Here is a 22,203-nt window from a genome sequence, read left to right as displayed (position 1 = left end):
CTTGTAGTTTTGGAGGAAACACAATTTATTCTATGTAGTCTAGCTCTCATATTCCACCTCCCAGGGGTTGGTTTATGAATAATATCCAGTTTGAGCCAGAAAATGACAGGATATGATTTCTTGAGAAAGAAGAGGCTGTGGGAATGCTTGAAAGATAATGTAAAAGTGTCTACTCAAGCTTAGTGCATGTATTGCTGGTTACATGTAGCTGAAAATGTCTACTATGACCTAGAAACTAAATAAAGCTATATATTCTAGAAGGAATATTGATATAGCAATATTATTCCCTGATTGTTAGATAATCATTTGAAAATAGCATCCTGTCCATGTTCAGCTGTAAATTTGACTAAAACAATACTTGAAATATGTACAAATGGCCATATTTGGGGCTTACCTCTAAGTAGCGGGCTTATCCCTGTACCCTCAGCAGTCTGGAGGTCTGTCTGAGTTGTAGACAGCCTGGGCTATAGAGTGAGACCCTGCTTTAAACAAAACAAGAAAGCCAAGAATGAGCAGAACAAAAGATGGAATGTGTTATGTCGGGAGTTCTTGGGACACTACATTAGGTTTGGTGTTGCTTTTTAATTCCTATGTGTGCTTTCTGGCATCTGCATGTGAATATTCTTAGGAATCTGGCCCATTATGTCTGTTGGAGGGTTATATTCCAACAGTAATGCTCATAGACAAATATCCCTGGGTTAGAAACTCCTTTTTACATCAATGAGACTGCCCTATTGAAGAGGATTTTGTGTTCTTCAGAAATCTTCTCTAGTTGTATCAATAATAAGCTAATGAGGAAAACGATTGAATTGCTTAATGTTACATGCTTTTTTAAATCCTCCAAATAGAGCTTTTAAAGAATTAACAAAGTGCTGATTCAAAGCCAGTGTTTGGTCTGAACTTCTCATGTCCAGTGTGTGTAGGTTTTGCAGTAAATACCACAGTGACTGACCCAGAAAACTTCAAGGGAAATGTGGTCAGTTTTATTGAATTTTGTCATCTTTTAATTTGCCACATGCCTCTAACACCACATTTTATAAAACCAGGTTTTTCAAATATTTCTTCAATAGCAGCAGGAACAAGGGCAGGCTTTGCTATCATTTAAAATATATTATAAATTATTTATATTTTATATAATATTATAAATTTATATTAGTATAATATATAGTATTATATAGTATATTATGTTAATATTCAGGGTACCAATGTACATCATATTATTAAAGCTCCCTACCATATATAAACACTCTATATATGTGTATATGTGTGTTTATATATATATATATATATATATTAAACACATGAATATATGTGTTCATGCATGCACACATGTATACTTGCATATTTGTGTATATGAGTGCAGATGCACTTGGTCCACAGTGCCAATATGGAGGTCAGAGGTCACCTTGGGGGTTGGTCCTTGTCTCCCACCTCTTTTTAGACAGGATCTCTCTTTTATTTTTTAAAGATTTATTTATTTATTATGTATATAGCATGTATGACTGTAGGCCAGAAGAGGGCACCAGATCTCATTACAGATGGTTGTGAGCCACCATGTGGTTGCTGGAAATTGAACTCAGGAGCTCTGGAAGAGCAGTCAGTGCTCTTAACCTCTGAGCCATTTCTCCAGTCCCCAGGATCTCTCTTTTTGTTGTTTGCTGCTGTGCATGGAAGGCTGGCTGGCCTGCAAGCTTCCAGGGACTCTCTTGTCTCTGCCTCCCATCTCACTGTTAAAGTCCTGGGATTATAGACACATGCTCCTGTGTCTAGTCCTGGGATTACAGACATACACTCCTGTGTCCAGCCCTGGGATTACAGACATACACTCCTGTGTCCAGCCCTGGGATTACAGACACACACTCCTGTGTCCAGCCCTGGGATTACAGGCACATGCTCCTGTGTCCAGCCCTGGGATTACAGACACACACTCCTGTGTCCAGCCCTGGGATTACAGGCACATGCTCCTGTGTCCAGCCCTGGGATTACAGACACACATATCTGTGTCCAGCCCTGGGATTACAGACACATGCTCCTGTGTCCAGCCCTGGGGTTACACACACACACACACACACACACACACACACACACACACACACACACATATGTGTCTAGCCCTGGGGTTACAGACACACATATCAGTGTCCAGTCCTGGGTTACAGAACACACTCCTATGTCCAGCCCTTGGATTACAGACATACATTCCTGTGTCCAGCCCTGGGGTTACAGACACATCCTCCTGTGTCCAGCCCTGAGATTACAGACACATGCTCCTTTGTTCAGTCCTAGGATTACACACACACACTCCTGTGTCCAGCCCTGGGATTACAGACACACATATCTGTATCCAGCCCTGGGGTTACAGAATACACTCCTGTGTCCTGTGTCCAGCCTTACATGGATTCTGGGAGTTTGAAATCAGGTTCTCACATTGTGTGACTAACTCTTTACCTAGTTGGCCATCTCCCCAGCCCTAAGCACATGCATGCACATGTGCCACACCACACCACACACACACACACACACACACACACACACACACACACACATACACACACACATACAGTATTTTAAAAGTAAAGCTTCACAAATAGAATCTTGTTCTTGTAGACATAAGATATGGTGAAATGCCTAAGTCTTGATCATTAAAAAACATTTTTAGGATCCATATTAGATTGCTCATGAATATAACTTTGAATTGTTGAATATACTGAAATTATATTTAATGAAGAAGAAAGGAAATATTCGAATGTTAATTTTATGTGTCAACTTGACTGAACTGCAGGGTACCCAGATAGTTGGTCAAATATTAGTGTGGGTGTTTCTAAAGAGGTATTTTGGATGAGATTAACATTTAATTTAGCAGTCTGAATAATCTTGTTGCCCTCTCTAGTTATGGGTGTACCTTAAACAATTAGCTGAAAGCCTAAATAGAACAAAGGCAGACTTTCCTTGAATAGTAAAGAATATATTTTGCCTTTAAATTAGAATTTTTTCTGCCTTTATACTTAAACTACACAATAGTTTCCTGTGTCTCTAATTTTGCAGACTCATCTTAAAGGACTCATAATCACTAAAATTCTCTCTCTCTCTCTCTCTCTCTCTCTCTCTCTTTCTCTCTCTCTCACTCCATTCTTGATAATACAGCCCAATAGCTTGTACAACTCAGAAATCTGTCTACTGATTTTAACTGGGAATTCTACAAGGTACAAGCTAAGCTCTGTTAATATATTGTCCATGAGAGATTTTCTCAGTGTTCCCAGGACTCCACATGGTAGTCTAGGTTCCTAGGCAGTTACATTTGGAAAAGTGTTGAGTAAACTTTATCTTCCTTTTCCAAAAGAAGTCTTGGAATTTCCTATATGCCTGTGAGCATTATTCATCTCCTAATTATAGTATGCAGAACATACAGGATATCTTCATTCATCCTTTAAAGAAAATCCCTTAGGCATTTTTTGATAGCTTGATCAATTCTGGCTCATACTGTTGAACAGGAAGCAGCAGTTGAGAAGGTTTTACAGGTTGAGTTGATGATAAATGATTTTTATCTGAGGCCACAGCAAAACCTATGACTGACACAGCAAAGTGTCCAAGTTCTGAAGGGTCACAGGATCTCAGGGAATAACCTCAGTGCTACCAGAATTGAAAGCAGTGAGTCATCCCTAGAATGGATCCTGAAGCTGGGAAAGTTAAGGCCAAAGAGCAAAAGTTTCTTGAAACAAGACATTATATCTGCTACTCAAACACTTCCAGAAGGTTTGATCTGCCTCCTACAGCTGTGTGGTTCACAGTTGCTATAAACCACTGTGGCCATGGAAGTGTAAAACTCTCATGTTCCATCATGAGACTGTTTATCAAGATGACTCCACAAACAGATGTGATGTAACATGGTCACCCCAAATGACCCTGACTTTGATAGAACTGTTGTCATGAACTGTCCTGGAAGTCTTGTTCTGCCTCTAGAGACACTTCTTGCTTCCAAAGCCAGCCTTCACATGTTGTGGTTTACATGAGAGCTTTACACTTGCATGGTCACAGTGGTTATAGTGACTGTGGGCCATGCAACTGTGGGGGGCAGATCAAACTTTTTGTGGAGTATGAGTAGTAGATGTAGAAAATCTGTGCATTTGATTTTGAATTTGGATATGTGGGGCAGTTTTTCAGAGCTGAGCTTTGGGGATGTTCTTCATGCCTCAAAGGCACTTTCTGTTTATGGAGAGGCCAATGGCTCTGGAAATGTGGGCTTGAAGAGCAGATAAATTCATTTAAAAGGGAGTCACTTTTGCCATTTCCTGAGCATTAGAAAGTCTGTCTTCTAAGCACTTGGCCCACATGATGAAAGGCTAGTGGCAATAGCCTTTGTCATCTACTGAGATGCAGTTGTCCCAGGCCACTTAAATCCACCAAAAGTCAATAAATTGTGAAGCAGTAAGGACATGTAAACATCTTTGTCAACAGCCAATCTCCACATTGCATAAGCCTAACAGATGTTCTCTGTGACCATGTCTCTGCTTGTGTGCCTGCAGGGCATAGAACAACAGGAAACACACACAGAAAGCCTTGGCATGCACTTCCATGTACCAGAGCCAGTTATGTCCAAATAAGTGATAATTTCCAGAATCTTAGAAATGAGCTATTTGCCCTTCCCTAATTTTTATTTATTATAAAAAATGTAGGTGCTGGTTTTATGAATTGTCTATTTTTCAAAATAGAGGAAGTTTGACTTAGCTATAAAATTACACTTGGAAGGACTATTTTTTCAAAATAAAGGAAGTTTGACGTAACTATAAAAATTACACTTGGAAAAACTTTCTTTTTTCTATTGAATAGAGTCCTTAAAAATTGAGATAAAGATGCTGACGTGTAGCTCTTCACAGTTGATGGCTTCTAGCGGGGATGGGAAAGGACTCAGTTTTCTTTAAGGGATAGACACTGGGAGTTTGACCACACTCCATTGAGTGCATGGGCAACACAAATTGGACTTGGCATATTTTTCTTTGGGGGGGTCACAAGAGTGGGAGGATAGACCTGGGAAGAAAGGGAAGCAAATGTGATCAGGGTGCATTGTATGAAATTCCCAAATAAGAAAAGTATTATGTTGGGGGAAAACAAGTACACTTGGAATCTATTGCAAGCCTTTTCTTGAGGTAGATTAGGCAATGTCAACCCCCTCCTTCTAAGGTCCCAATGACAAACCAAAGTTCAGTTCCACCAAATCTAGCTGCTCCTAGGGAGCCAAAAGAGCATGGGTGAGGGGTCCTTTGGGTCAGGCATATGGGTGTCTCTAAAGCACCCACACTCTCAGGTCAGCACCTAGCACAGATGATGACTTCCTCATGACTGCATAAATGGAGCCCTTTCCTCCCCTCGTCATCCCCAGCCTATGTACTCTGTCCCCACCTCAAGACCCCAAAGCTACTTTCAATTAGGACAGAATTGCATACAGCAGGTTAGGAGAAGTAGTTTATATGGTTAATTTTTGTCATTTGGAAATAGTCATTTGGAAAGAGAAGAACTTTATTGAGGGAGTGCCTTCACCAGATTGCTTATAGTCAAGTCTGAGGGATAATTATTAAAATTACTATTATTATTATTATTATTATTATTATTATTATTAATGATTGATGTGGCAAGACCCAGCTCGCTGTGGGCAGTGATATCCCTAGGCAAGTGGTCCAGGGTGTATAATAAAGCCAGCTGAGCAGGCCACAGGGAGCAAGCCAATAAGCAAAGTTCTTCAGTAGTTCTGCTTCAGTTCCTGCCTCCAGGTTCCTACCCTAGCTTCAGTGGTGGACTATGAATGGTAAGCTGATCAAACCCTTTCCCCCCCTAAATTGCTTTTGGTCATGGTGTTTATAACAATGACAGAAACCTGACTGGGATGGTTAGATAACTCCAGTGAGGATCCCCTGACCACCCTTCTCACCCCTGTGAGGGAAGGTCAACAGTAAAGAAACCCAACTGTGATGAGCTTTTGCAAGTAGGCACAGACAGACTCCTGAAGAGGCTGTTTGGCTTGGAAGATGCTGCTGTATTTTTTCCTGATCCTCAAATTATTTGAGATTTGGCCAGCAGGGGGAAAACAACTAAATATGTCAAAATATAGATAGATAGGTAGATCAATCGAGTGAACGATTAGTTGGCTAATTGATTAATAGACCTCAACCAGGACAGATTTTGTCCCATATGGAGGAAGTTTACAGTGCCTTATGCTATTTTAGGTCTTTACAATGCATGTTAGGGAGGGAGGTGTTATAACAAAATCCTACTGACTTTTTTTGGTTTGAGGCCACAGGTGCTGCTGAACATCATACAGTATATTAGAATTATCTGGTCCCAAATATCAGTAGTACTGAGCTTGAGGAATGTCTTTGTGAATACTTAGATGGGGGAGTGATAAAGTACACATAAGAAAATATCGGCACTGGGACGAAGGATACGTGGGTGTTTTCAGGGAGACTTTGAAACTCTTCTATAAAATCTGAAGTACAATCAGTGGCTGCTGAGATGAGGAAATCGGTTTTCTCCAGGGATGGGCTCCCTGATAGCTTATCTAATCCCTATGTGATAAGTTCTAAACACATGCACATATGAGCCACATTGAATGGGTTCAATGCGTGGCTATCCAGCGCTAGCAGACTTTGAGTGGTGGGAGCCCTGGTATCTATCTGGAGATAGGTGTCTACCCCAGGGTTGATGCCATCCCCTCCTTGTGCATCGCAGAATCAGGAGAAGTGCACCGATGTGCACTTGATAGTTTTCATGAGCCAGGGGCTGTGATACGTTTTAGGGATTTAAAAATGTAAAGCACTTGATCAGTTAACCTCAGTTGTTCAGCATGTCAATGATTCTTTTCTATGTAAAATAGCAACACCAAAAATTAGTGGATTAAAGCAATGGTTTATTATTTCTCAAAATGTGTGTGTGTGTGTGTGTGTGTGTGTGTGTGTGTGTGTGTGTACATGTGCTTGTGGAGGCCAGATGTTGACATTGAGTGTTTTCCTTGAACTTTCCACCTCTTTTTTTTTTTTTTTTGATACAGAATCTCTCCCTGAACCTGGATCTCACCAGTTTAGCTAGATTAGATGGATGGCAGCCCAGGCATCTCCTCATTTCTGCCTCCACAGCACTGAGATTACAGGTGCACATTGCTGCACCTTCCTTTTCTATGCTGGGACTCCAAATTCAGGTCCCCATATTTATAGTGCAAGCCCTTTACCACTGTGATATCTCTCCAGGTTGATTTTGTGTGTCTTCTGTGCTCATTGAATAGTTCTACTCTGTGTGCTGTTCAGTCACCCACATTGTTGCTGCCAGCTGGGAGTTTAACTGGTCCAAGGTAGTATGACTCACAATTCTTGCTGTTGGCTGGGGCCATTGTTTTCTTCCATGACTTCTCATGCTCTGGAGCCTCTGGCCACGAGATCCTCTGACAGCAGAGCATGGTTGCTGACCTTCTATGGTGTATGGTTTCTCAAGGTCCAGTCCTAAGTCATCCATCGCCACTTCTGTTATGTTCTGTGGGGAGAAGCAAGCTCCAGGGCCAATTTAGATCCAGAGGCAGGGAAAGAGCCCCCACCTGTTGGTGTGAGGAACAGTGTGGGAACACAGGGATGGAAGGGACTCTTGCAGCAATGTTTGTAAAATGGCCTATTCTCCTCACTGTCCATCTTTAGTCAGAAGAACAGAGGTTTTGAGCTGGGAGGCTCCTTGACTGTCAGTTGACTCAGGCTGTGGTCTGCATATTTGGGTCTCCCTCAGATATAATCACCAAAGAGATGGTTTTAGGTATTAGCCGTGGGGGTTGATTATGTCCTGAGGTTCTGCCTTCATAAGTAGATTATGACCTTATAAAGTAAACTCAAGGAAAGTCTATCCCTTTGTGTGAATACACAAGGTGTTATCTATGAACCAGAAATAGGACCACTCTAGCAACCAAATCCATCAGTGCCACAATCTTGAATTTCCTGGCCTACACACACACACACACACACACACACACACACACACACACACACCACATCAGTCCAAATGGACCACAACCCCCCCTAATTTCCACAGATGCAAAAACTAAGAACTGTAGGTCTGGAGAGATGGCTCAGTGGTTAAGAGCACTGGCTGTTCTTGTGGAGGACCCAGGTTCAGCCCCCACATGATGGCTACAACAATGTGTGACTCCAGTCTTGGGATCCACTACCCTCAGGCACCAGGCACACATGTGCAGGCAAAACACTCATATATATTTAAAACAAATAAGCTAATCACTGGGAAGTCAAGCCCCTGGCTGGGGCCAGTACATCTGGTAGAGGGACCAGGCTTAGAACCCCAACTTCCTTGGTTGATATCATCATCAGCATATGCAAATAGTGCCCCCTCTAGCAAAGGATGCCTCCCTGGAGAGTCTATGACTCAAGGTTGTTCCCCAAGGGTACAGAAGGAAGGATCTGTTTGGCCTTCTTTGATTTCTGTGCCTGAAACTTCCCTCCCTATTCCTGGGCCAGTGAGCGAGGATCTTAGGTATTTGACCTCACTGACCAGCACTGACCAGGCAATCCCTCCTCACTGCCTTTTCTATACATTCCGAGCAGGAGATGCTGCTGAGTTTTACAACATGCATGAAAAGTAGCTGCATGCACTCCATAGAATGTTAGAAGATGAAATCCTACATGCTTAAGGAATGTGTTAGAATAGCCCACCACACTTTTGTGGCTTTTCCTAGGATCTACAGACAATTGCTACAAAAGGAAGTGTTTGCTTGACTTGAAATGGAGGAGCAGGTGATCCATAAATGATTAATTCCCCTCAAAGTAGCCATAAACCTGGAAATAATTAAGAGGTTCCATTTTCCCAGATTGTTAGATGCTATTTTGGATTATTTGCAGCCTGCTGGGTGGAGAACACATATTTATTTTGCATCAAAGACAATATTTGTTATCCAGTATAGTACTGAAATCTCCCCAACCCTCGTGGGAGATAGCTGGCTTTCCTTGAGGACTGAGGTAAATGAGGAGGATAATTATTTGATGTATGACTCCTTGAAGGTCACAGATTTCCAAAGATGTAGAAAAAAATTCCCTTGATTCCTGCTGTACTATTGATTAATAAAATCTTGGTTTTGATTATTGTAGCATTTAATGTATTGGAAGATTTAAATAATATTTGATTAGTATGGAGAATTTGGAAAGCACAAAACAAAAGATGAAATCAGAGCTCTCATATACTTGCATTTGGGTTGAAACCACTGGTATGGTTTGGGTATAAGCTCAGTGTGGAGCACTTGCCTCACACCCCCAAAACCAAACACACCAAGGCCCACTGCTGACAGCGTTAGCATCCATTCTTCCCATCAGCGAGAACAAGAAAGTAATATACAGACTAGTGGACGTACATTTACACAGATACAAAGGCTTAGGTATATATATATATATATATATATATATATATATATATATATATATATATATAGACACTGGTCACTTTCTTTAAAAAGTAGAGCCACCTTGTAAAATAACTTTGCAAATGATTCAATGTATGTACTGTGTCTAAATGTAGTGTAAACATGTTTCTGTCATTAAACATTCTTCTTGCATTGACAGGACAGTGATATTGAAGCCCTGGTTGGGTGTTTGGAAAACGTCCTGGGTTGTACCTCTCAAGGTAAGCCAGCTTCTTCAGATTCCAAACTGTAGTGATCTTTATGCTTCTACTAGCATAGCCAAGGAGTAGAAAGCTGTGGAGGAACCTCACGGATATTCTGATCACTTTCTGCATTTTACAGAGAAGGAGGCTGAGGCCAATAGAGACCAAAGGGTCTAGCATAAGAGCTAGGACACTCGAGGAAGAACCCTTTATTATTATTACAAGTGACTTCCAGTCTCCAAGGATGAAGTCAATGACATTTGGTAGTCCTTTATGATCAAAATGGTAGCCTGGCAGTGCATAATAGGTTTAGAGTCCCTGGAAAAGGAATCTCCCTGTCCAGCTGAACCTACCAAAGCAGATTACACTCAGTGAAGCTGAAAGGCCTGTCACTCTGAAGGTCAGTCAGTTATTGGAAGAGATTTGGTCTGAAAAACAAAGCTGAAATGTCTTTAGCGTTGTCAGTCTCGATAAATAGGATTGCTGTGCTTCAGTGATAAAACCCTATTTTTTTTTGCTTCTTTTATTTTTTTTTAATTCAAAAAGCCCAGCTGTGATAACTTTCAGCATTCAACAATAGATTTTCCACAAAGAGTTCTTTAAGATCCTAGATGAAAACCACTGAGGTTTTTTCCTTTCAAATTTTGAGTTAGTGTTTTAGGGATTTTAATTATAAAAACAAAAGCAGTATCTTCAAAGGAGATGGCAAGAATATAGAGATCAACAATGACATTTTTCTGTAGGGAAACAGTCACCACTATTGGTTAGGAGCTTTCTGCATAATATATAACCTTTTTTAGCTTTAGCTCCATCTCTAGGCACAAAGCCATAGCTACAAACAACTCTTTGACCTTTCCTTCCTGGCCACCACCCTGTGATCTGATTTCCTGCATGTCAGCAATACTTGTTAAGGGGACCTCACTCCTGGGAATGGTCTAGAGGAACAGGGAGGCTGCCCTTGGCCAAATCATTTTTCCTCTGTATCTCAGTTAGATGAGAAATCTTCAAATCAGATTTCTCAGGCAGGTTTTGGCAAAGGGGTGTGCACTGAGCTGCGTGGCTTAGAGGCTACATTTCTCCTGTGTTTTTCCAGAAACTCATACTGTGTCTGGTTAAAAGGAGGCCCTAGCAAGCATTTTCAGTTATTTTAGGAGCAATCAGATGCAAACCTTGTTAGTTTACCCGCTGCAACCAAAAGAGTTCCACTCTTACCTGTTTTACAATTTGGCTTTTCTACCTAAAATTGTGTCTTGAAAAAGACAGACCCCTCTACAAAAACGTAACCTGGATTGTGTAGGTGATGTCTAATTTCAATTCTAGGCTATATAATTTTATAGAAACAAGCATGGGGAGTGTGTAAGATCTCTGCCTGGAGCCCCACTAAGATGACACATGTCAAGAGATAAAGCTGACATGAACCTAGAGGGAAAAAAAAAGTAGAAGAAAGGTGTTGGTGAATTTGAGAAGTTAGAAAGTAAATGGATGAGTGGTGACTGATTTAGAAAGCAAGGAACTCTGAAAGCTAAGCTCCTAAAATGTGTGTGAGAGGGAGGGGGAATACCTTTAGTGTGGAGAAGCAAGCCAGCTGATCCCGAAGAAGCCCAGGAAGACTCAGGATTTAGCCTCAGTTACTCTGAGAGCAGGATGTGGGCAGAGAGGATTGGTTGACAGTGTAAATGAAGAACAATAGACTCCAGGTCCTCTTCCCCCTCCCCCCACCCATTAAAACTGCCAGGAACTCCTTCCCACAGTAAGGCACTAGATTTTATGGGGGCATTAAGTGACAGCAGCTCTGAATTTAGGGACACAAAAAGCATACATCATTTACCCGCATCACAGATGTGATGAAACAGAGGCAAGCTCAGTGCTGATTATTGAAAACCTCAAACACCGCTTCACTTACCTCCTTCCAACACTGGCAGAGCACAATGGATCCATTCCGAGGACATCACTCAGAGCACTTACTGGACTAAGGTTCTTCTGAATGTGGATATCCTCTCAACAAAATGGCAACAAGCAGACCTGCCAGTTGACAAGCCCAAATTTACAGAAAGAGCTTAACATGGCTTGTGATGTTTAGCACTTAGATTCGAATACACAGTCAGGTGGAATATGTGCGTTCCTTATATCCCACATATATAATGCTCCTCATATCTACCAAACAGGAGAAACATCAAGACAAAACACACAAAATCCTCAGCAAACAATGTAAGGAAGAAAGGAAAATTATCCTATCACTAAATTTTTAAAAGATGTTAGAGGACCCTATAGAAACAAACAGAAAGGAATATCCACAAAATAATAAAAATCTATTAAAATTATAATTCAAAAGCAGGAAGGAAAATTCACTAGAATTAAGAATAATTTACAGAATGAAATAAGCAATAAGAAAAAAATCAATCAAAGTGATTTAGAATTTAATTAAAGAAATTTCAGGAAGAATAGAAAAGAACAAATTGATAGGTCTAGAGAGAATAAGACAGATCATGTATAGAATATCAGAAAAATAATGGTTTCTCAATTTTTCAATAATACCAGAGGCTAGAAGATAATTTGAGCCTAGAATTTTTTTATCTTCTCAACCACTAATCAAGTATAGATCTAAAAAAAAAAAAAAATCTATCCAAACCACTGCCATCATGCATGAGAGAGGAATAGAGCCACTTCCAAACATACAACTTCAAAACATGTCTCAAAAATATCTATGTCTCATGACTTTTTAAAGGAAGTTCCTAGAAATCACGCTATATGAAAATATAGAGGTTGATCAAGAAAGAGTAAGGCAGGAGCTACAGGTGATAGGGGGGCAACACAAAAGAACACAGGGCTTCAGGGGGTGATAGTAAAGGAAGGTCTCCAGATGGCAACCAAGCAACAGACCTGGAGAACAAGGCATTCAACTGGCCTGGGCCAGAGGACTTCAAGGCGGAATGGGCATGTGCCGAAGAGATGTGGAACTAATGATAACCCACTGAATCTGGCTATTATGAGAGTTTGGAGATGGATTAGAGAGAAGTAGCCAGAAAACAAAGCAATGTAAAAATACCAAGACAATTATTAACTCCTGGAAAAACAAAACAAACAAAAAACTTAGAAAGGAAATATAACCTACAAACATTGTGTGTATGACATTTATTTGGTCATAATGATTTAAAATTTTGATTATTTAAAATTTTTGGTATAACTTTATTGGCAATGTAGAGGAAAGAGAGAGAAAAAAGAAGGGGGGAGAGAGAGAATGGAACAGAGAGACAAAGATGGACAAAGAAAAAGCAAAATTCAAATTCCCCAATGAAGAGTAGAAGGTTCATAGATCGTATAAAACAGGAAACTAAAATAAACATGTGATACAGAAAAAAAGAGCAAACAATAAGAAGCAGAGATGTTGAATATAGCTGATTTGAAGGAGTAGAACTCACACGTTAGTTAGAAAATTGTTTTCTTCAAATTGTTAATTTTGACTTTTAAAAGTACTATATACATGAATTCATATAAGTTAACTTAAATTTTTAAATCATTTTATGTATATGGATGTTTGGCCTGCATGTATGTCTGTGTACCATGTGTGTGCTGGTGCCTACCAAGGCCAGAAAAGGTGTCAGATCACTCAGAACTAGAGTTAGGGATGGTGTGAGCAGCCATATGAGTGCTATGAATGAAACCCTGGTCCTCTGCAAGAGCAGCCCGTGCTCTAAACCATGGAGCCATCTCTCCAGCCCCATGTCACTTTTCAAATGAACATAGGAATAAACATGAGCTTGCAGGTATTCCTTTGATACACTGATTGCATTTCCTTTGGATATACACCCAGAAGTGAAATAGCTGGATCATAACCATTTTTAGTTTTTTGAGGTGCTTGCATACTATTCCCTGTAGCAGCTATAGTAATTTACATAAATATGTACAATTAAAATCATCATCAAAGCATTGGAATGTGGAGACCAATTCTGTTTCTTTCCTCTAGTGAACTTGCTCTTAAGCCTGGAATAAGACATTTGGACACCTTGATTACTAAAATTATAGTAAACTTAAATGTTTGTTTGTTTGAGACAGGGTCTCTCTATGTAGCCCTGGTTGTCCTGGAACTTGCTATGTAGACCAGGCAAGCCTCGAGATCATTTAAACTTCTTGTTTAAATTAGATTGTCAGAGAAAAGTTACATACACTCCAAAGTTCTAATAGCCTATCTCCAAGTTCTCTAATTGCAAGGCTGATTAAGTTCATCAAAGCTGGGTGTTCCTGCATTAGAGTGCCCTAGCATCTGCAGAAAGTAGTTATAAGGCATTTCAGAGTTCGATACAAATAAACTGCTAAACTGTTTGCTGTATAAAATTACTTCTCATCACTGGTAAATTCCTGTGTGTTTGCTTATGGTGTGTCTCTGCTGTTGTGGTAAAACAACCTGGGGAGGAAAGGGTGTATTTGGCTCACCCATTCTGATCACAGTCCACCATTGAGGGAAGCCAGTCAGGAACTCAAGCAAGAATAGTCAGGAACCATGGATAAAAGCTATTTATTGGCTAGATTCCACATTCATGGTCATCGACCTTTCTCTTTTTTAATAAAAAAGCATTTAAAATGTAATTACATAATTTTCCCTCTTCCCTTCCTCCCTCCAGTGCCTATATACACACCCCTGCTCTCCCTCAAATTCATGGTCACTTTTTCTTTGTTAGTTACATGTAAGTATAAACATGTAAATATATAAATACAAGCTGCTGAGTCTGATTAGGGTTGCTTGCACGTATGTTTTAAGTCAGACCACTTGGTGTTGGATAACCAATTAAGGGGTGCAGTAAAAATAAGCCCCTTTCACGTTATCATGTCTATTGATATTGCCATTGTTCAGGTCTTGTTTAGGCAGATGTATGATATTATAGATGCAGCTTCCCTGTCATGTTATGAGACATTCTAGACTTTCTAGTCCTCTGGTCTTACAGTCTTTCTCCCAGGATCACCTGCCCCAGGTGGCACTGCCCTGAGTGAGCTGGACCCTCCCACATCAATCCACAATCAAGAAAATGCCACACAAACATGCCTACAAGCCAATCTGACACAGGCATGTTCTCAATTGGGTTTCCTTTTTGCCAGGTGTGTCACATTGACAATGGAGATTATCCATCACAGTGTATGTGTATGTGGTATATGAACACACATGCATGTGAGGTCAGAGGAGGATGTCAGGTGCCTTGCACTATCAACCTTTGCCCTATTCTTTTGAGCCAGGGTTTCTCACTAAATCTCCATCTGGGCTGGCAACCAACGAGCCCCTAACAATTCTTGTCTCTTACCCCGAGAGCTGTGAATTTCAGGTCCTCGTGCTTACACAATAAGCACTCTTATGCACTGAGAAATATCTCTACCCCACACCTAGAAACAAACAACACCTTAGTCTGTTCAGTGGATGTTACTCATAAGGGAGGAGCTTTGATTTATAGCTATAGGCATTACGATGATGGAAGCATGTGCTTCTGAAATAACCAGTCCATCGAGGGAACTCACAAAACCATCCTCATTATATATAAGAAACTGACTACTTTCGGCACTTTGGGTTCTTCTCTGTCATTAAAGAAACAATGAAAGTAATCTCTTCTTTAGTCCAGGGAGGTCTGGCAGGTTCAAGGATTGTATAATGCACTAGATTTGGGGTAATTTACAACAGTACAAACCTTATAGCAATACCAGAGAACACCCAGCAGGTCCTTCTTCTTACACGAAACACCAGTAAGTGTCCAGAGAGCACCTAGCCGGTCCTTACATGGAACACCAGTGTTTCTTCAGACACGGAAGACGAATTATTACCCTCAATGAAAGTACCCACACGACCCAGATTGTCCTCAGTTTTTTCCACAGGGAAAGGGAAGCAAGTCTCATCTGTGACCTGGAGACTGAATGAATCTAGGTGGGATTAGGAAAGAGGAAGAGGAACAGAAAGAGCAGAAAATGAGGCACAGCCCCAAGTATAAGCAGTGGCCATTTTCCCGAGTGCAATCACTTAAAAAAACAAAAACAAAAACAAAACCTCTGCAGTTGGAATGTGTGTGCTGCAAATGCTTGTGAACTTTGTCCCGATAATCATGATGCTGCAGAGTAAATGGAGGAAGCACAATCCCTATCTAGATGGCTCAGGGACAGGGGACAGGCAGCCTGTGTCATGACCAGAGAACAGTCCTGTTTGTTCTTTTGCCAGAATCATCAAGCCTGTGACTATCATGGGAAATCCAGGTAGAGAATCTTCATTCTTTTAAAAATGTATTTCTTGCTATTGCATGGGTGGGCACATGCCACAGAGCACATGTGGGGGACCAAGGGTAATTTGTGGACAGTTTTTTCCCCTCCACCTTTACTTGAGTTCTGTGGATCAAACTCGGGTCTCCAGGCTTGTGTGGTAGTAAGTGCCTTCATCCTTTGAGCCATCTTGCTGAATTAGCTTAATTTATTCCCTAAAGTAATAGTGTCTTCCTTCCCTAAGCCACTGTTGGGGAATAATGTGAAGCCAAAAATGTCAAGTATTTGCTACAGCGAGGACTTTTGTTGTTGACAAGAGAGAACTTAGAAAATAGCAAAGAATCTCGGTAGGAAGACTGGGAGAAACCTTGCATTATTTTATGGTAGCTTGTGCTCTTCTGGCTTCTGCAGAAACCAAGGCCAATGTGATGCTAGCTAGTTTCTTGTGTACTTCCCATGCTGCTGGCTGTAGAGGGAGCAGGTGCTTCATGCAGTAATAGCAGATTGACACAATGAAGTGAGTGTCCATGCTAGGTTCTCTCTCACACAGGGGACCACAGCAGTGGCAGGGGCATGCCCAACATGGAGTGCCTGCCAGCAGAACCAAAGCCAAAGCTCCAGGGTCTGCCCAGCTAAGTGCTCAGCTGAGACTGGATGTCCACAGCATCCAGCTTAGGAGAGGAGTTGGAATACAGATCGCCTGGCATCCATCTCAGCCCTGGAGGTGGTCCAGTGATGCCTCTGGGTCATCTGACTGTGGCAGTTCCTGACTCACAGTTACCCTTGTGAATCAGGAGGTTAACCTGGCCAATTGGGCTGTGCTGGCTCTCAAGGGAGAACAGTAAGCTCTTCTTCTAGTAGTTATGAGTCACCAGACCAATTGCTTTGTTCTTGAGACCATTTGTGGTTCAGTCAGCAAAACAAATGTATCCAGTTATTTAAAAGTACTATGCATTAGGGTCCTTCAGAGGAATGGAACAAATAGAAAATGCACATACATATATACAGACAGACAGACAGATATGTGTATACATACATACATGCGTACATGTGTACACATACATACATGCATACATGTGTACATACATACACACATATACATACATACAAACATACATACATGGGTTTATTGGATTGGTTTACATGATTTGAGGCTGGATAGCTGAACAATGACTATCGACTGAGAACTGAGTAGTTTTTCAGTGAAGAAACCAGAAACCTCAGAATAAGGGAGGTGGGGTGATGACCTAGCACCAGTCTGAAGTGAAGGCTGTGAGCAGCTCAACAGTTGTTGGTGCAAATCTGTATGGAAAGGCTGACGATGATGCTGGAGTCTATATTGTGAGAACAACAGTAGACGCCCCTGTTCAGGAGTGGAACGTGTATGTGCTGGCTGATATGCTTCTCCGCTCATTCCACCCAGGTTCCCAGCACGTTGGAGGTTGCTGCTCACACTCAGGGACAACTTACTCCTTCCCTGGAAGTCCTTGTTCTCTCACTTATCCGTCCTTTCTGGAAACGCCATGCCAGACGCACCTAGAAGTGTGCTTTCTGATCCTCCTCCTCCTCCTCTCAATTCAGTCACATTGGCTATCGAGATTTAACCATCACAGTGTTGAACTGTTTAGTGCAAAAACTTAGAAGTATGCAGAAAGGTACCCTCAACTAAAAATCGCTTGATTTTGAAGCATGTTTGGACTAGTTGTTAGCACAGAATCATTCTAGGGTGCATATGGGGGCATCAGATGTGCCTGATGTTTGTGTTTTCAGGGAGCTTGAAGATGGGTAGATATGTTGCCATATCCAAACAGAACACAGTGAACCCACCATGAGAGGGTAATGGGAAGTGCCAGTATGCTTCTCACAGTGCTAAGGAGAGCATCAGATCCATTAGACAGCTATCCCACACCCTCCCCTGAGAGGTTCTGACCCAGTAGGAGCCCAGGAGATTGTGTTATTATTAACTAGTCTTGGTGTTGCTAGTCCAGGGACCACACTTCAGGAACAACCAGGATTCAGAACCAGGGACAGACACCCTGTCACTGCTATCTAAGACCTTCAAAAACACTCATGTTGGATACATTTTAGTAAATTGAACAAAGTTTTGATAAAAGTACCTCAACTTCAAATTTTTATATTCACAACCTTAGAAATATATTTTTCTTTCCACATATACATTATACTAACTTGGAAGAATTAAGTATTTTGACCTAGAAAACCTTTATTTAAAAACTTAAATTTATCTCAGATTCATGTGTAAAAAAATAAACACATGCAAGAACACTTACCACAGAGTTACATATAATAGCAGAGAACTGGAGTCACAATAAATGCTTAGCAACTGTGGCTAATACACATTCAACAAAAGCTCTGTGTAGAATGATGGGGTAGCTACATACTCATTGCTAAGAAAGGTGTCACAAAAACAATTAAGTGTGCAAAGCCATATTTGATGCAAGCACACACAGACACATGTGCCCTAGATGTACAAAGTGTTTATTTTTTTCTCTGAATTTCTTGCTGTCTCTGTGTTTTCCAACTTGTTTTCAGTGAACATGGATGACTTGAGTGATTCTTTTCAACTGAGAGGGAGATAGTGGCATGATTTTTGTGTTCGTCTTCAAGCTAATCCAACCCAGTGCTCCAGAAAAGCAGGGTTTGTTTTCAAAGCTAAGTGTCTCCACACTGGCAGAATAGAATGCTGAACTCACACATTAGCTGTTGTCTGAGGAAGAAGTTACAGTCTGGCTTCCTCATCTCTCTCTGACTTGTACCCACCTTGATTACAAGACGTTAATCTAAAGCCAGGAATTTTCTCTCCTCTTTTTTATCGATGCAGGCTAGTCCTAGAAGTCACTTCTAATACATTCAAGAGGAAAGGAGATTTTTCCAGAGCCCTGGCTAGTGCTGTTTTCTTTTCAATCTTCTATAAGATTCAGTCGAAAGTTTATAGTGGGAAACATCCATGCAAAAACTAGACGGTTTATGCATTTTCTGTCTTCTGGTATTTACCGTCGCCCCCGTGAGGGGACAGGTGAGTTTACTTTTCCAAGCTGACCTACCTTCCCCCGACAACTTGGTGTTGGTACGGACACTGGGGTGCTATTTGTTTTTGAGAAGGTGCCTGGTGGCCGGTGCCCTGGGATGAGGGAAGCCGTGTCAATTTTTCTTTGGCCTTCACCAACAATAATGCACACACATGGACACACAAAGAGGGACTTCGGTTGCATTTTTATCATAATCCTAACAGGTAGCTTTATGTGTGCAGATGAGTCAGGATTCAACCTGCAGCCCTCTGACCCCGTTCACTCGTCTGTTATGTCCCGGGTCCCTCCTAGTAGAAGGCACTGGGGGGGTTGCCACCCAGCTCATCTTTTCTCCTTCCTTCCTGTTGGCTCCCCCCCCCCCCCCGGACTCCTAATGTGGCTTGGTTTGACATGGTCGCTGTATCAGGGCTGCCATGGACTTCTTATTTGGTGGCTTCTATTCTGTGTCAATATGCATAATTCTCTGAAAGAGCTGGAATGGGTGCAGGGTGATAGGAATGGTCATACCATCCTCTCTACCATTGCTTTTCATCTCAACACAACCATCTCCATTCCCCACCCCATCCCACTTCCTTCAACCCAAGTTGCCATGCTTAGGGGGCTAGCTTCTGCAGGAAGCAACCTCTGACACAAAATGGGCTGTGTAGGACATCCATGTGTAATTGATCCTTGAAGCCACAAGTGGAAGGGACACAGGATGAGGCAAACGAGAAGCTAAGCAGTGTTGCAACCCTGACAAACCCTAGCCAGACTCACAGCGAGCTCAGATCCCTATTTGCCCTAAAAGACCCCAGGACTAGCTTTCCGTTCCGCCACAGTCATTAAATGTGGACCACCTGGGGCAGCTTTACGCTCTTCTAGAAAGGACCCCAATTGGAGGCTGTCTACAGCTGAGGTGGCACATCCATTCTTCCTCAAAGGTAGCTCTAGGCAATGCATTCTCTCTTTGGGGTGTTGGGGTGACGCAGCAAAGCAAGGCAGCAGCCTACTTTGCCAAGTTTAGGCAATTTTATTGCTATCCTAAATTCACTAGCATCACAGGAGAAGCTCAAGAAGAATATCTTCCCAGAGGTTGAGCCAGCTAATCCTCTTAGCAGAGTGAACAGCTTCCATGGTGCCCCACTGACACATGGGCCTTCTGGTAAGAAGTTCTTGGCTCGCCACCAGGGAGGGCAGGAGTGAGGTGGCAGGTGTAATGTTTTGCCCACATTTCAGCCTTTGGAGGAGGGTTTTTATTGGATGATCTGAATTTGTTTAAATCAGTACGTCAAAATCCATATGTGGGGAATTAGAAGGAGTACTCTTTGGGGGTCTGACAAACGTAGTTCTAGCCCAAACTCTTCCCCTTCTGACTTGGCAACTTTGGGCCAAGTCTCAGAGGTTCTCCTTACCTCAGTCTCCCCATTGGTAAAATGAAGTGTTTGTCTTGAGGAGTTCTACAGCCTCTAACATGCGGTTTCTCCATCACTGAGGTTAGAGGTCAGAGGTCAGCAAACTGTGGCCAGCAGGCCAAACCTAGCTTACTGCCTGTTCTTGTGAGTAAAATTTCCCTGGAACACAGCCATGTTCATTCTTTTACTTGTACCTATGGCTGAATTCATGCTAGGACAATAGAGTTGAACAAATATGACAGCGAGTGTATGGCCTGCAAGTTCTAGAATGGTAATTAACTGTCCTTTTCCAGAAAAAAAGACTCCTGGTCTATGAATATTCCATCATTTCCCATTCCAAAGAGGAGAAGAAATAGGGGCCATGAGGACATGATTTCACAAACATTTGGACAAAATGTTGATGCCTATCAAGCAACTGCTAATTTCTGGATGTGCCTTGGGAACTTAAAGGGAAAAGAGGAGGGTTAAGTGAAGTTAGGTGGAAGTGTTCTAAGAGACCAGCACCCAAAAGGCAGCGTCTGCAAGGATTCCTGAGTAAGCAATGTCCTGGGCACTTCAGTGAGACCACAGCCAGAATTCCCACCTCTGTAGTGCCGGCATCAGCTCTTCCCCACCCACGTGCAGGATGGTTAGTGGGGGGCGGGGGGCAAGGCACAGGCTTCTGTTTTATGATCAAGGTCACTTGTCCAGCCAAGGAAATGAGTAGAGGGAAATCTCAGAAGGAGACTGAGAGAGGAACCTTTCTCTTCTGGTAAAATGTCAGCACCATCAAGCTGTTGCCTCTACTGGTAAGATATCCCTGCCGGGGAGCATCCACAGGAGTGGGAGGAATCCTGATAATATTGTTATGAACTGAGCTTTGCAAGCACAGCTTCTGCTTGCTAAATGCTTCTCCCTATCATTGTATTTTCACCTCATTGTCAAAACATCTCCGTGGGGTGTGGCAGGTGTTATAATCCTCATCATTTCGGATTTCGCAGGAGAGAAAAGAGACTTCACGATGCTTTTGCCTACAGTCATGCAATGCTCAGGACACTTGTTACTCTCAGCCACTTGTCTCCACACACTGGTTCCTGCCGCTGCTCAGAGTCTCTTCTGTAATAAGCTCTGTGACTGTACCCAAGTCCTACACCTGTTCACAGAAGTGAGGGAAGGCTCTCAGCTAATGAAATCACTTAAATAGAAAGCGAGGAGGCTGAGGCTCAGGGAGGCAGCCTGAGGGCAGTGTAGCTGGGGAGAGCAGAGCTGGAGTAGCAGCTGTGGTCGTTACAGGTGAGCATTTTTCCACGACACTCATTATACTTCTCTACGTCCCCGTGTCTTACAGCGTCATCTATATTATATACAAACATTGTACTTTAGAAAAACGGAGAAGGTGAAGCCAAAACCAAGGTCAGTCTAAGCAAGGAAGTCTGTTATTCCTGATCAATGATGCAAGACCCCTGAGAGAAGGGAGAGGCTCTAGCTATCCCTAGAAACTCTTGACATTGCAACTGCATCTGACACTTCTATTTGTCTCACACATACTATTTTCTTCTTGTATGAAACTTCTCTTAAAAATCTATTAAGAGAAAATTAATTTAAAAACCAACATAGACAATAAAGAATCTTCCGGTTTTCAAAAAACATTTAAGAAAGAACTCCACTATTAGGGCCCTGTTTGTGTGTGTTTGTGGGGGGTGGGGTACATGCAGTTACACAGGACCCCAGGTTTAGGTGGGAGCCACACATTAATGACATTTTATCTTTGGATGTGTGTTTTGTGAGTGAAATCTGGTGGGACCATGAAACATATGGCAGAGTTTTAAAAGTCCTGCTTATGCGCTATCTCTCCTCAGTCTACCTTCCTGGGAGGACGCGTCTGCCACCACCCACTCCCTGAACCCAGTCTCATGATTGCT

At 41.9% G+C, this 22,203-nt stretch overlaps 1 protein-coding gene across 1 annotated transcript in view; it reads left to right on the top strand.

Annotated features, from left to right (window-relative positions):
* Nek11 (NIMA related kinase 11) overlaps window positions 1–22,203 on the top strand; it is a 233,011-nt gene that overhangs the window by 163,676 nt on the left and 47,132 nt on the right. The window contains exon 13 of the mRNA XM_036193523.1: window positions 9,594–9,654. Coding sequence (XP_036049416.1) covers window positions 9,594–9,654 — 61 coding nt within the window. The remainder of the gene's footprint in view (window positions 1–9,593; window positions 9,655–22,203) is intronic.

The sequence above is a fragment of the Onychomys torridus genome, chromosome 7 (assembly GCF_903995425.1).
Source record: "Onychomys torridus chromosome 7, mOncTor1.1, whole genome shotgun sequence".
In the NCBI taxonomy this organism is placed as follows: Eukaryota; Metazoa; Chordata; class Mammalia; order Rodentia; family Cricetidae; genus Onychomys; species Onychomys torridus.
This window is presented reverse-complemented; position numbering and strand designations above follow the sequence as displayed.